This window comes from Apium graveolens, chromosome 11 (assembly GCF_009905375.1).
Source record: "Apium graveolens cultivar Ventura chromosome 11, ASM990537v1, whole genome shotgun sequence".
NCBI classification, from domain to species: Eukaryota; Viridiplantae; Streptophyta; class Magnoliopsida; order Apiales; family Apiaceae; genus Apium; species Apium graveolens.
The window spans coordinates 49,641,899-49,656,979 of NC_133657.1; the positions used below are offsets into that span (position 1 = coordinate 49,641,899).

Sequence of the window (15,081 nt, forward strand, 5' to 3'; positions counted from 1 at the left end):
TCTGTAGGTGTGAGGATCAACATTTACCAGGATCTGTTTTACAGAATGAGATATCTGTAAGGGTCTAACCACCTTTTTCTTAAGGTCAGCATTTACCAAGTCATTAAAAGCCCGTTTTGCAAGCTTAAAGGGTGAAATTAAATCAGTGGTAGGTTGGGGTTCATTAGCATAATAAAAGTTATATATAAGCTGACAGAATCTAGCAAAGTACACTACATTCCTATCTTCTGTCATCATATCCCCTATAAAACCTAGCACAACACTTGCAAAATCAAAGTGAGTTTGGTGAATAATAGCATACCCGATGTGCTGACTCATAATTGGAATGACATCAAAGTTGGAACACTTATTGGCGAATGCCTTACTGATGCAGTTGAAGAAAAAGCTCAATTCCTTCATGATATGTGCCCTTTTCAACTGTCCAAACTTGGCCAAACTCTTCTCATAACCCAAATTGGCCATGAGCTGCTGTAGAACAGGTTTCTCCGCTGTTGAAAAAATGCAGCCTTCTGGTAAGTGGAGAGCTTTACGAACTGCTCCAGGAGTTACCACATGCTCAATATCATTCACTTCAAAAATAATGCTTGGAGTACCAGTAGCACCACCATTATCAAAATGCCCAGTCCGCCAGAACGTCAGAACTTGTTGGCTTGAAATGACTTGAGGTTGGGTCAACGCATACCCAATCTCACTGTGTGCTAAAAGATCTTGCACAAAGTGCAAATCAGATGGAGCTTCAGCCTTGTTCAAGATTGCAGCATAGTTGTTGGGTACAAACTTGGCTCCATCTATAATCAAATCCTTAGGTGCCATGAGAAAAATTGAGAAATTAGGTTGCCTGTAAGGTGTTTGATAAAATGTCTGTATGAAAAAGCGTCAGTAGATGAGAGAGAATAAAAGTAAAGAGGGAGAGAGATAAAATGTGAAAGTAAATAAAAGATTTTACAATATTTTCTCTCTTTTACTTATACACGGTAGAAAAAGTAACCGTTGGGACACCTGTCAGATATGCAGCAGTAAAAGATAATTAATGGGCACGGGAATTCAGTAATCATTACTTATCACATGCAGTTTTCAAGGAAAAACCGTTTCACTTACCAAGTGATCCCATTAATCAAGGTAGTTCAGTTTTATTTTAAAATTTAAACCTGTTCCCACTGAATTAATTATTTTCACTGCGAGACCAATATTCTGTAAAAATATGACCAATGAAAGAATGACCATAAAGAAATCAAGTAAATAAATCCTGCCACGTCAGAATCAGAACTTGATTTATATCAGAGCTAAAAAAGTCATCAGAATATGGTTAGTATCAGGATTTAATATATTATCAGAAAATCAAACTACTCAGAGACAAAATCTTGCATAAATATAAAATTTCATTCATATATTGAGCAAATACATTTCATGAAATTTAAATTCCATGATGAAAAGTACAAGATTGTCCTAAGCTACAAATCCTAACATCAACAGCTTTTGTCCTAAGTCTAAGAAGACTGACAAAGCTGACGGTGAAGAGAAACAGGTAGCAGAAATTATTTCTTCTTCCTACTCTCAACAAAAAGAACAGCAAGACGAATAATACGCTTCTGCTGGCGGAGAGCTTCCAGCCGTTCCTCTTCCAGTTGCTCAACATGGCGATAATAGTCCATGTAAAAGAACAAGAGGTCTGTGAGGACCTCTTGGGAAATTGAGTCCCAAATCTCATCAGGAATGGCAGTGACATGCCATTTCTGCTGCCATTCTGTACACGTCATGGTGAGAGTGAAAGTATCATAGTTCAGAGCTAAGTCGTAATGAACCATGGTTGTGATGAGAGAAAAAGAAATGAGTTTGAGAGTTTGAGAGAAAATGAGAGATGTGTTGGCTGAAATGAGGTGTTGGTTTATATAGTCAATAGAATGCCAAGAGACGCAAAGAAAATTGAATGGTTACAGGTAGAAATAATTCTACCTCGTCTCCCTAGACTGAGGAGAATAATAACAGCCATTGGAAGTGTAAAACATGATTTAATGTGCACATGAAACAAGTAATTATTACTGTGCATAGACGTGTACCACTAACCCAAATTATATTGACTGTTAATATCTCACCCAAACATATTCTGATTTTAAATAAGACTATTTCAGATTTTAACCACAAATAAGTCAAGTAAAGAATCAGAGTGTAATATCAGAACTTAGACTTATATCAGAACTTAACAGTCATCAGAACATGATTTCTTAACTCGAAAAATGAATGCCTATTTCTGTAATTCTTCACACAAATTCTGATTTCGTTTCTTCAGAACTTAATCATCAGAACTTCCATCATAACTTGTCCTCAGAATTTATGTAACTGACACTTAAACGTTCATCTAAAACACCATTTATCACCACAGTAATTTTCATCATTCATATGGAGTGTATGTGTGTGTAGTAAGCTAAAAATCAGATAAAGATTAAAGTTTGATTCACTACAGTACATCTTAGAAATAAGGCATAACTAAGAACTTTGCTCAAAATCTGTCATGATTCTGAAGTCTACTTTAAAATGAGTTCATGCATGAGTCCACCTCAACTGTTTTGTGCTCATTTTATGCATCTTTTGAAATTCCATTTTACAGTGGTTTCTCAGTGTAAGTGAGTCACGACTGCTTATCAGAATTTATGCTATTATCAGAGTATCTCTCTAGTAATCATAGAGTGTGAAAAGTCATCAATAAAATTATTTATTTTTGCTTTTCTGATGCATATTACTTAATACCAGCAATGCACTTGGGTCTTCCCTTCAACAGTTTTTACTCTAGATCTCAAAGGAGTACCTGATTTTTATTTCTTTTTCTTTTCCTTTTCTTTTGATAAGTGAGGCTTATCAGCATTTAGTACATTCACCATATTTACTAACATCAGAACTTAACAGATAAGAAAATATTATTTTAGCAAGTTTATTATTTTATTTATTATTATTTAAACGAGATTAAATTATAGTATTATTAACTGAATAAGGACCTTCGAATGGGTTGTTAGTTTAATAATATATGATGCACGTCGTTCTATATGTTTTTGCAGGTTAAATAAATTTTAATTAGGGGTGCTCATCAAACCGCAAAAATCACCAGTACCGCTTCACACCGCACCTCGAAACGTGATTTTTTATGCTCGCGGATGGTCACGGTTTGAAATTTTTATAAACCGCACGGTAAGGTGCTTTGATGTCAAAATAACTTGGTTAAAACCGCACCGCATGTACTACAAATTTATATATTATGTATTGCATGAAATCATGTATACATGTATATAATAAATTCATTCTTAAATTAAAATAATTTTAATCATATGATTTTGATATTATAATTATTTATTTGAATGTGAGAAAAAACTTGAAAGCACCATAATTCAAGTAAAAGTATACTTACTGTGACACGAGTTAATGTATATTTACAAATTTATGTGGAAGCCTATTATTATTAATGTCATTTTATATACGTAAGAAGCATTTTAAGTCTACGATCTTCATAAATTATTTGTACGAATCATTTTTAGTCTACTATCTTCATAAATTATCTTTAATTTACAAAATTAAAAAAACATATATTTTATTTTATAAAATGAAATTATATTTAAACTGCACAAATCACACCGCATCACCCCACATTATTTTGATATGATTTATGCAATCTTTTGTATTATGATATAGTTGTGATTTAAAAAATTGAATAAACTGCGATATAATTCGTGATTTAACAAAAAATCGCACCGAAATTATCCCTAGTTCTAACATTACCGTTATTCGAATCGATCGTCTAGATAAAACCCATTAATATATCTTATATTGCTATATATACAGTTCCATTTTAATAAATAAATATGTAACGAACTTTTTTATTTATTTTTTGAACCCTAACAACCATTTTCTTATAAAGTTAAACAAAAAAATTTCTGTAGTAAATAAATGAATTATTTATTAATTGGTACACACATTATTTCCTTTTCCCTCATATGTTAAAAGGGGGTTCCAAAGTCAAACTATTTATTTTGAAATACATGTTTATTAAATCGTAGTATTATGGGAACAAATATACTCCTATAATGCGTATAATCTCCAATCCACATCACATTAAAGAACCACTGAAATAACTACTGTATATATTATATAATATTCTTGTGTTTGTTATCATCAAATTAAACAAAAGTAGTGGATACTACTAGACCGCCCCCTGCTACTACATCTTGCTAATGTATCACATACACACATTTAGATACATAGATTAGATACAGCTAAAAATTGGTTGGATTATCGATTTCCATACATAATATAATCAGATCCAACCTCCCATGCATGTAAGAGTAACACTACCCTTTATTTTATTAAAATTTCTCTCACGAAAAGAGAAAGAAAGAAACAATCTAGTAAGTCCAAATTACAACTGAAGTAGATATAAATAAAAAGAATAAAGAAAGCTTGCATCTCCTCCTCCTCCTACTGCACTGCATATTGAAATTGGTAGGTTGCAGGAGGGAGAGTGGATCTGTGAAGTGCTGCGGCATATATGGGTGTGTAAATCTATTGCATTTATATGAGATATATTTTTGTCTCTTGATGAATCCAGTTCCTACTCATGTGGGCGGGCCTAGCACTCACTCACTCATGTGGGTTGCAAGCAAGTCACTCATATTAGCAGCTGAAATAACCACCGTCTCAAGGCTGCTGACACAGTCAAAACAATTATGCTGCTGCAAGTGTTTGATGATGATGCACTGCTTACATCCATTAGACCTTGGTATACCATTTCTGGATTCCCCGAATTTTGGTCCTCCTGGTTTCGGTGAGGCTTCTGTGCGTCTGCTGATTTCCTACTGCAATCACAACACCATATTATTATTACATGGATTCTCATTCAGTAGTTTGAATCAAATTGTTATTGGTTTCTCATCAATAATTATATTCGACCTCTAAACACAAAAAAAATTAAATTAAAAAAGTCTCTCAAACTCATTATAAAATCCTTATTCAAGTATATTGTACATGTAGCAAATTAGCAATGCCACAGGAAAAAATGCGGCAAAATCTATGTAATTTCGACCGTTACAGAGTGTGGCGTTTATGGACGTCTTGGGATGTGCCCCCGATTTGTGTGTCAGTTAATTTTAACGGTTACAATAAGTCATTTGACAAAACTATCCCTACACATACGTAATATTTCCGTGTTTATTGAGTTTAGTGAAATGTAAGTTTACCTGGTACTAGTCGGCGTTGGACAAAACGTGATGAGATAGTCGGCACCCGCACATGTAAAAGTACTACTCTTATCATCATACGCATAGCTATACGCTGTTGGACACGCGCTTTTAAACACTTTCGAATACGCCGACGGCGTGCACGTATCAGGCGTCCCATACGCGCCCCTGCAACAATACTCCGCATTTCCAAACGCCTCACACGCGCTTTTACACGCCACCCCTTGATCACCACTCATCACCTTAAGCGCAGAAGGACACGCGCTGTTCAAGTCCACCATACATCCTGTGGCGGAGCAGTTAGGTCCGGAGCCACCTTGAGGGACCACCATCATCGGCAAATTATAACCGTCGACTAAGCTGACGTCGAAGAAATCAAAGCCAGCGGAGCCGTCGAGAGTGAACTCGGCTAGAGTAGCAGGAGGAGCGGCACCACTGCCGGAACATTCGAGGTTGCCGGAGCCACAGTCGCCGGTGAGGCAGGAGAATTTGGCGGAGGAATCAAGAGTGCAGTGGGTCCTACCCCAGAAACGACCGGCCCAGGAGGAGGGAGCGTTGATAGTTTTGGAATCGCCTTTGAGGAGTGTAAAACCGGTGTTTTGAAGGGGTGCAATTCCAGCGTTTGATAAAATGCCTGGCCATACGGTGTGCTCGCATTTGTTTACCAGCGTGAATGTTGCTGATGAATACACTCCTCCTGTTCCGTATCAATTATCAGTATTATTATTATATAATAATCATTAACCACACATACAAATACAGAAACAGGATTAATTGATTACCTGGAAGTAAAAGAAGATGTGGAATCAGTAAAAGGAACAGCAGGGACGTTGATGAGCACAGTCTGGCCATTGGATATTTGTATAAAATTATACTAGTCAAAGAAAAACAAGGAAGATGATAAATCTGATTTTGTTCTTCTTCCTTCTCTTGGGGGAAATAAGAATGCGTGGGAATCTGAAAAGCAGGGGAGATGGAGGAGTGTATATATATATATACAATACATACAGGAGGACAGATGTATAAGGCGGTGCGGTGCAGTGCAGTAAAAATATCAAAGATTTTTTTTAATATGTTGGAGGGCTTCCCTCTTCTTTAGGCCCGGTAAGGCCATCTTTCTGTGGATCACTAACCGCTCCAAACATTAGTTTAAATTTATAACCAACTCTAACCTATGATTCAAATATTTAATTTAAATTAATTTTTATATATAATAATATATAAATATCATCTCATAAAATATTAATTATTTTATACATATAATAATATATGCACACTCACATTCTACACTTATTTCTTAATTTATATAATTTTATCTATTTATTTCACAAGTCGAGTTTTACGAACAAAATTAATATAATTGTTTTATCTTTTTTCTTAAAAATATTATTAAAAAATATTATAATGTTACAAATTATTTTAACAACTCACTATTTTAATTCATTTGATCGTAATTTTGGTCGATTTTATCATAAACTTCTCTAATTAAAGTGTGAGGTTAAATTTAAGGTTAAGTTTAATTAGAACTTTTTTGTTAAAGTAATCAAGGTCTAGTGATATTTATTAAATTAATATAAATTAATTATTTTATTTATTATTAAAATATGTATTAAACTTCAACTAAATTAATTATTTTACTTGAAAATGAGTATTAAATTTTGATTAAAAAAATTATTTTTTTTATAAAAGTGGTTAGTAAATATTTATTATTTATTATATATAAAAATTTTATCCGAGCCGAGTCGAGTTACCGAGTTCGAGCCGACTCCGAACCGAGTTTGAGCTAAACGAGCCGAATCCGAGTCGAACATACAAAAAACTCAGCTCGACTCGTTTAATTATCTGAGCTTGTTTTTATGTTCGTGGCTCGTTTAGGAAAACGGGCCGAGCCGAGTTCACTTAAACGAGCCGATCCCGAGTTTTGTCCACGATCCCGAGTTTAGTTCACGAACGGCTCTATTCATTTGCAACTCTAGTTGCTGTCGTAAATTATTGAATTTTTCAACAATATGCATATTTGTGAGATTAAACACATTTAGAATATGTTGTTGATTTAAATTATTGAATTTTTCAACAATATGCAAATTTGTTAATTATACTTTATGAAAATTACAGATTATACACCTACAACCTAATTGTATAGGTAGCCAAATGACAAACATATAATTATTCTAGTTAGAATGTATCATTAATTTGTTTACCTGTAACCTAATTAAATATGGAGCCACCGAACAAGTTTTAATATTTAGTATTTAAATGTGCTTAGTTTACTATCTTTATAAGGAGAATCCATATCAAAAACTAACTAATGTCTCTAATCAATATCTAACTCTACTAACAAAAGTTTCGTAGTTTATCTATTATCGTAAATAAGAAAATTATATTGATGGGGTAAAAACACTACATAAAGATTTTTTTTGAAAATAATCATATCGTTAGTTTTGTATTTGTCTATTAAAATTAATTTCTAATATTTCAGAAATTTCAAAAAATATGTGGTAATCTATATATAATTTTTTATATTATTGATTGGGGACCATCTAGCCACCTCACACGGGGTGCCAAGTTGAAGAATGCTAAATATAATATAAACGAAAAAATAAATAAAAAACCGTTATTTTTTATGAGTTGGACATGTTTGGCCACTCAAGCGTGCAATTTTATCTTAAATTTATCATTTAATTATTATTAACAATTTATATAATATTTTATAAATTAATTAAATCAAAAAAAAATAATACACATAAAAATATTAAAATTGTGCACTTAATTCATCAAAACCACATTTATTGCAGTAATTAACATAAAAAATATCATTAATACACACTCATTTTCCGAATTAGTATATTTTTCTCACAAATGTTCAATTAATGCATCTCTAAGTGCAATATATGCCTCTTTATTTTTTATTTTTAAATTCTAATGAAATTATGTTTTCTCATTATTTTAAGTTGTATTTTAAAAATAAATTTTGTTAACTATTAATTATATTCTATTATTAATTATATAAATAAATAATCAAAAATTAATGTAAAATCTCATAAACTACAAATAATAAAACCATTTTTTTATATTAAATAAAGTGATCCAAATTTGGATCAGTGAATTTGGATAACTACTGTTCACTGATCCAAATTTGGATCACCATTTGGATCACTGTTGGAATGAAATTCAGAGTAATCTGCCCCAAATTTGGATTTTTGGATCACTGTTGAATTTGCCCTAAGTAATACTTGCTTTTTTTTGCCTCCCAAGTTCTTTTTTTTACTTTCCATTTCTTGAGAGGTTTCATTAGACCTTACAACGTTTCTTGCCTTGTATAAACATTTCGTGTATTTTTCTGTTTTCGTGTACCAAATTTTAAATCTGAATCTGACCCGGATTTGGATTCGTGTATCAATTTGGTGACACTAACCCGAAACTAATGTATTCGTATTTACCTGATTTAGTACACTAAATTACACAGATTATATACGAAAAAATTAATTGTTGTTAGGTGACACACAGTGTAGAAGGGGGTTGAATACAGTGTATACTACAATCAAATCGGATTAAGAACACAAGTATGAAACACAGAATAATCTTATTAATAAAACAGTATTACAATGAAACCGTTCTCTCTCAGTGATGAACAAATATCACGAGAGCTGCTAGGGTTACAATGAATAATATTCTCGATTAAGATAACACATATAGTGTAAACATTATGCTGTGTTTATATAGACACATAGTTACAAGATAATCTTCTAATTGATATCGAATATAAGTCTGCATCCTAAAATATATCAACTAGTTATTTTTTCTTCCAAGTCTTCTATTCTTCATATAATTCTTCTCCATGTATATCTCTTCTTGTTTTAGTCTTGATCTTCTTTCCTTTCAATCAGCCGCATTCCTTATCTGAATGTCTTCTTAAGTTCTGATATTATCTTCTGATAAATATCTTCTGATATCTTAAGTTCTGATAACTTAAGTTCTGATATCTTAACCTCTGACTTCAGTATAAGTACTGATTGTCAGTTAAATCCTGATTTGTCCTGTTAGTCAAGATCTGAAAACTAAACACAAATCATTATTAGACATGACATCACAAATATATCTAACAATTGTTAAAAAATGCAATAGATAATTAAATGGTCTTGAAAAGTGAACAACAAAGTTCCTAATAAAAAAGCATGAAACAAGTGAAAATGTTATTGTGTACAACAAATTACAAATTGTTCAACATTCAAAAGAAATTAAAAACATAAAGTCAACGACTTAATCTTGCTTGTTTTTTTGCATCCACGACCACGAATCTAAAAATAAATAGCATAGATTTAGTATACCATTAAAATGTCTTTAAAAAAATTAACAAATTTAGTTTACCAATAACAAATCTCTTTAAAATCATGAATGCTCAAATTTAAAAGTGAAATAGTGAAGTGCTCATATGGTAAGGGTACACGAAGCAACCAAAGGTGATGTATTTGTTCCTAATCATTATACTCCAAAAAATTCATCTACATACACTAAGACAGAGAAAGAGAAGGTCTCACTTGACAGTGGTTTGCAATTCATTCTGATTGATTCTTTTGATAATGTTATGTACAATAACATTATCAACTTTGAGTCAGCCAAGAAATTATAGGAGAAGATAGAAAACTTGTGTGATGGTATTGAGGAAGTGAAGTCAAATCAAAGAAGAATTCGAATGTCACAATATAAGGGTTTTATGGATAAACCTAAAGAAAAAATTACTGAGGTTTTTGAAAGATTCAAAAAACTAATAATAACTTGCAACTGCATGACAAGTTATATGATGCTGAGGAGTTCAACTTGAAATTCTTGCTCACGCTTCCTGACCATCTGGAACAGAAGACGTCTGCAATAAGAGAATGAAGAGATCTAGGCCGAATAACTTTGCACTGACTTCTGCTGCCTAGACTCGAGTGCTAGCCTATCTACTAATGCTCTCAACTCAGGGATATGAAGTACACAAAATCTCGTTCATGAGCTAACTTGCCACCAATATGGGTAGGCACAGGTACAGCAGGCTCTCGCTCAAGGGCTGGGTCTCTGGAACTGGTCTCAGGGGAGAAACATGCATATGGGCCTCACTGCCCTCAAATGGATCCTCCTCAGGGTCTGAACTCATATACAGGTGCTCCACTGATGGGGGTGGAATAGAGTCCACTGGGGAACCAGGCAACAAACTATCCTCAGAATCAACATCACTACCACTACTAGGGTCCTAAGATGAAACATAAAACAACAGCCAAGAAAACATCATTAGGGTTAAATAAAACCTCCAACTGACTCAATGCCCTAACTCTATTTATCACCTTAACCTATTTATTCCACTTAGACTATACCTAATAGTCTAACTCAACTCTATATGAGTCAAACACTCTCACAATATAATTACCCAAATACCCTGTTATCCTAACTTGTCTCAGGGACTAGATCCTGTAGTTCTGATACCAACCTGTGATGCCCCCAATCTCGGAGTTAGGAAATGAGGACCCACACACCAATATACTAATACCATAATAGCAGAAATATAATAAACCCCGATACTAACAGGATCTAAACAGGATAAAGTATAAGACAAGATTACAACTACCAACCAGAAAATAATATTATTACAACCCAAAATATGAATAAATTCAAAATTTTCGATTCCTACTTGGAATCGACAGTTAACCCAAAAGTAAGTGATTCATCTATTACACTTCCCACCATCACTTGCTCACTCAATAACTACCTGATCTGGCACTGAAATCCCACAACACGATAGAGACCGCCAGGAACGCTCTTGCAAGCAGTATGCCTAAGTCTGGCCATCTTCTTCCCTAACTGCCATGGTTAGATCAAAGCAAATAAATGAGCAAAGACGCTCAGCAAGTAACTATATAGCAGTTCTAAATATCAACATAAACAACATTAACTGAGGCATTCTATTTCTGGATAAAACTAAGCTAGGTGGCAGTATTCTTTTAGCGGCTAGGTAAAGGCATTGAAAAAGGTTCCGGGCTTTCAAGATTCAAAGTTTGGGAGAAAGCTGACATTCATCACAAATCAACAACAGGGCTCTCAAGGAGTTTCTCGTTCCAAAGGAAGTAATAATTCACGCTTCGAGAATCAATACAAAGTAAAGTGACAGGGTTCTCGACTAAATCTCATAACTTTAGGGAAGATACTACTCATTCTGTTTCATTTCAAATAATTAAGAAAGTTGCTTAATCAAATATATACATTATCCTTTTTAGAAAATATTAAAGAGCCCTTGATTGGAATATCCATCTTTTAAATATAATACGGGTGATCAACCCGTACTAACCTCCATCCGGCCATTAAGGTACCTATGACATTATTTCATCCTTATAGTGGACTAGCCCCGCTAGCCTCTTATTTGACGGGACTAGTCCCTCTTATATGGCATTATTTCATCAGAATGACTTACGTCTCTATCCAATCCTCAAGGAATTCATTTGGAAAACCTTTATGTTGGAATACAAGAAAGTTTTGTAAATGTTTGTGCCCCAGAGACAACACTATTATGTTTTGTTAATAATATTTGGATTATTAATATTTATGTTCTATTGATTATTCTTTTAAATAATTTATTAGGTCTTAATTTACTGCGACATAAATATTAGATTAATAAGTGTCCTTGGAATATGATATGAATTCTATATCTCTGAGTACGTGACTTAGATATGAGATTATGTGAATAATATCTGAAAGGATATTTTGATATATTATTTATTTTGGTATTTGTACGATTAAACATAAAATTAAGTACATATAGATCCTCTCCATTAGGACATGAATTTAATTGATCCAAATCAAAGTCAAAAAGTCAAACCAAAAAAATCATGTCTTTTAAAATAAATAAAAGAGATATTCCATTTTTCCAAAATATCAAAACTATATATTTATGGAATATATCTCTAAGGCAATATGATCAAAGAAGAAACACCAAGATATGATATTTCTTAGATCTGTGTTGCAACAGGAATATAGCAACAAGCTCGAATAAGGAATATATCAGAAATATTCTTTAGAGGTCTCGTGCTATATCAAAAATATTTAACTCTTCGCTCCAAAATATATCTCTACATATATCAAAAGAGTTTTTATTCAAAGTTTATTAATATTCATGGTTGAAATATTAATATCCAGTTCTGCAAATCATTTCTGTATACTTACAGTAATTTTCTCCCGGTACGTAAAATCAGCATTTCTCGGAGAAAATTATTCAAAAATACTAAAACACATTTCCTATCATCCAAATATATTTTATATATTAGGAAATATATTTTAAGTATTTATTTAAGTCAAAACTTTGGTCAAAAGATCCATCTCCTTTATTTCAAGACCAATGATATTTTAACTCAAAAGAAAGGCTGACAAAACAATTTTATTTTTAGATAAAATACTTTCATATTCTAGAATGACTTGAAATTTGGTATGGATCATTTAAATGGTATTTTATAAGTATGGTAAATATTTCGTAGCATTCAGAGAATTTTTGTCCGAGCACAAAAATCGAGGCAGTTGATCCCACAGGTAACCACGTTTGACCTAGTTACCATTGACTAAAGTTGACCAAAACTTGCAGGACATCATTTTATATTATTTAAGTAATTATCAATTTTTTATGGTATTTATTTAGGAGTTTTTAAGGTGGTCATAATTAATGGTTTTAATCCTTAATTAAGTGATTAAATAATGATTAAAAGAAAAAGAAAATATATATTTATTCAAATATATCAGCTGAGATTTTGAACCCATAAAGTTGTTTGTCTCATATGGAAAGTTGCAATGAAATACACTTTGCTTTCCATGTCATCAATCCAAGTGACATACATCATCCACCATCCATTTTCCTCAAATCTCCACCATTCAATCCACATAACTTCTCCTATAAATAAACCCCCACCCCAACCCATTTTATTCAAGCTAAAAAGCCACAAAGTTTCTGGGATTTTTTCAAGAAGTGCTTCTCTTCATCTCTTTCAAATTCTAAACACACACTTCTTCTCAAAAACCTTCTCTCTCTTCTATATACTTACATATATACAAGGTTTTTGAAACCCAAGCTTAGCTTCACCCAACCAAGCTTTATCCCACCAAGTGAGCTCATCCACTACCACTTCCCGGTCTCCCGAAGGGCTGCCCAAGTTCGACCAAAGTGCCAAAATCCGGCCGAACCTCCGGCGAATTTTTCCGGCGAACTTTTCTGACCGTTCTTCAAAAGTGGTAACTTTTAGCTTCTTATTTGAGTTCTTTTTATTTGAGCTTTGTACTTAACTTCTCTACTTCATCTTAAACTCTAATACAAGATCTCTTATAAAGAAAGTTCTCGAGGGAAAAGAGAACTAAGATTCGAACTCGGAATTCGAGTAAGTACTTGATCTTCAAAAAATCATTTCATCAAGAATATCTATAAAGATAAGTACTTAATCTCCATGAGTGAGATTTAAATTTGACACAAGTTCATGAGTTAGCCAATTATTTTCACGCTCTTTAATTGGATCTTGGCTAACAAATATTTGTGCACATAAAATAATTACGAAGCATAGTTTAATCCCTTCTAACATCTTTAGTGTTCCGGGGGATTATAACTCGATCTATAAACTCTTCGTAATTTGTCAAATATCAAAACGGATTAAACTTCACGAGTTAGCCAATTACTTTCATGCTCTTTAATTGGATCTTGGCTAACAAATATCGTGCACATAAAATATTATGAAGCATAGTTTAATCCCTTCTAACATCTTTAGTGTTCCCGGGGATTATAACTCGATCTATAAACACTTCGTAATCATCCGTTAATTAAAAATGAATCAAATCCACGAGTTAGCCAATTAATTTCACGCTCTTTAATTGGATCTTGGCTAACACATATCGTGTATATAAACAATTACGAGACATATCATATAAGCCCCTTCTAACATCTTTCAGTGTTCCGTGGGGTTCTTATTCGATACATATAAACTCCTCGTAATTATTCGTCTAAACTTCAAAAGCACGATCTTAAGCCAATTACTCGCACTTCTCTTATTTGGATCTTGGCTAAGACTCATAAAACTTATACAAGTGCTTGAAGTTAAAAGTATACTTTGACCACATAAGTTTCAAAACATAAGTATACTAAAATCCTTAAGCCTACGAGCGTAAAGAATAAGTTACAATTCCGAGATTGTAACTAAAGTATTCTTCAATTTATAAATATGTAATTGAAAGAAGAATACCAAAGAAGTCATAAGCTATAAGTGCTTTATATAAAAGACTTCTCATATTACTCCACAACTTCATTTAATCTATAAAGGAGTAATTATAAAAATACTTGGACTACCATTTATTATCTAAAGTCAAGTCTTCTTATTTAGTTTTAATATTCTTATTTGAATGTTATACTATTTGTGAGCTAGTACAGTAACATACTAGTTCAAACCATCTTTTCTATACTTGGTTTATTTCGTGGATTATCTTATTAGTTTTGTAGTGAGGTGAAGTGACGTGAGGTGATTCTCGTTCTAAGACCCAAATCATAGACGTATTTACGGGGAGTTAGTAGTCTTTGCATAGTGAAGAAGAGGAAATACCTAAGACCGGATCACTAAGATCGAAGACCGACAAAAGCTAAGAAAGCCAATTCCACACAAAGGCTCTACAACAACTTTGAAGAAATAGCAGGGAATTATTGTCTAAGATAAGTTGTGTAGGAATTACATTTATTTTGAGGTGGTGACCCTTGTGTTACGCACCAAGAGAAATACTTGTAAGGGTGTAAAGGCTTCTCCGCCTACTAAAGGAGCGAGTTTATTATAAGGGAAAATCCCGAGTCCAAGAGAGGAGCTGGGGGACTGGA

General features: G+C 33.0%; 1 protein-coding gene across 1 annotated transcript; it reads right to left on the minus strand.

The window, feature by feature from the left end:
* Nucleotides 1–4,323: 4,323 nt before the first annotated feature.
* LOC141697731 (thaumatin-like protein 1b) lies at nucleotides 4,324–6,285 on the minus strand. The gene is made up of 3 exons (XM_074502245.1): nucleotides 6,002–6,285; nucleotides 5,220–5,916; nucleotides 4,324–4,838 (listed from the first exon to the last, which is right to left on the minus strand). The coding sequence occupies exons 1-3, from the start codon at nucleotides 6,069–6,071 to the stop codon at nucleotides 4,652–4,654; spliced, it is 954 nt and encodes a 317-aa protein (XP_074358346.1). The 5' UTR covers nucleotides 6,072–6,285; the 3' UTR covers nucleotides 4,324–4,651.
* Between the last annotated feature and the right edge of the window lie 8,796 nt (nucleotides 6,286–15,081).

Excerpts from the sequence above, each read along its gene's own strand:
- LOC141697731 (XM_074502245.1), bottom strand. The coding sequence starts at position 6,071 with ATGGCCAGACTGTGCTCATCAACGTCCCTGCTGTTCCTTTTACTGATT. Across the intron at positions 5,917-6,001 it reads ACATCTTCTTTTACTTCCAG|GAGGAGTGTATTCATCAGCA; the intron begins GTAATCAATTAA and ends GATACGGAACAG. Across the intron at positions 4,839-5,219 it reads CCAACGCCGACTAGTACCAG|TAGGAAATCAGCAGACGCAC; the intron begins GTAAACTTACAT and ends TTGTGATTGCAG.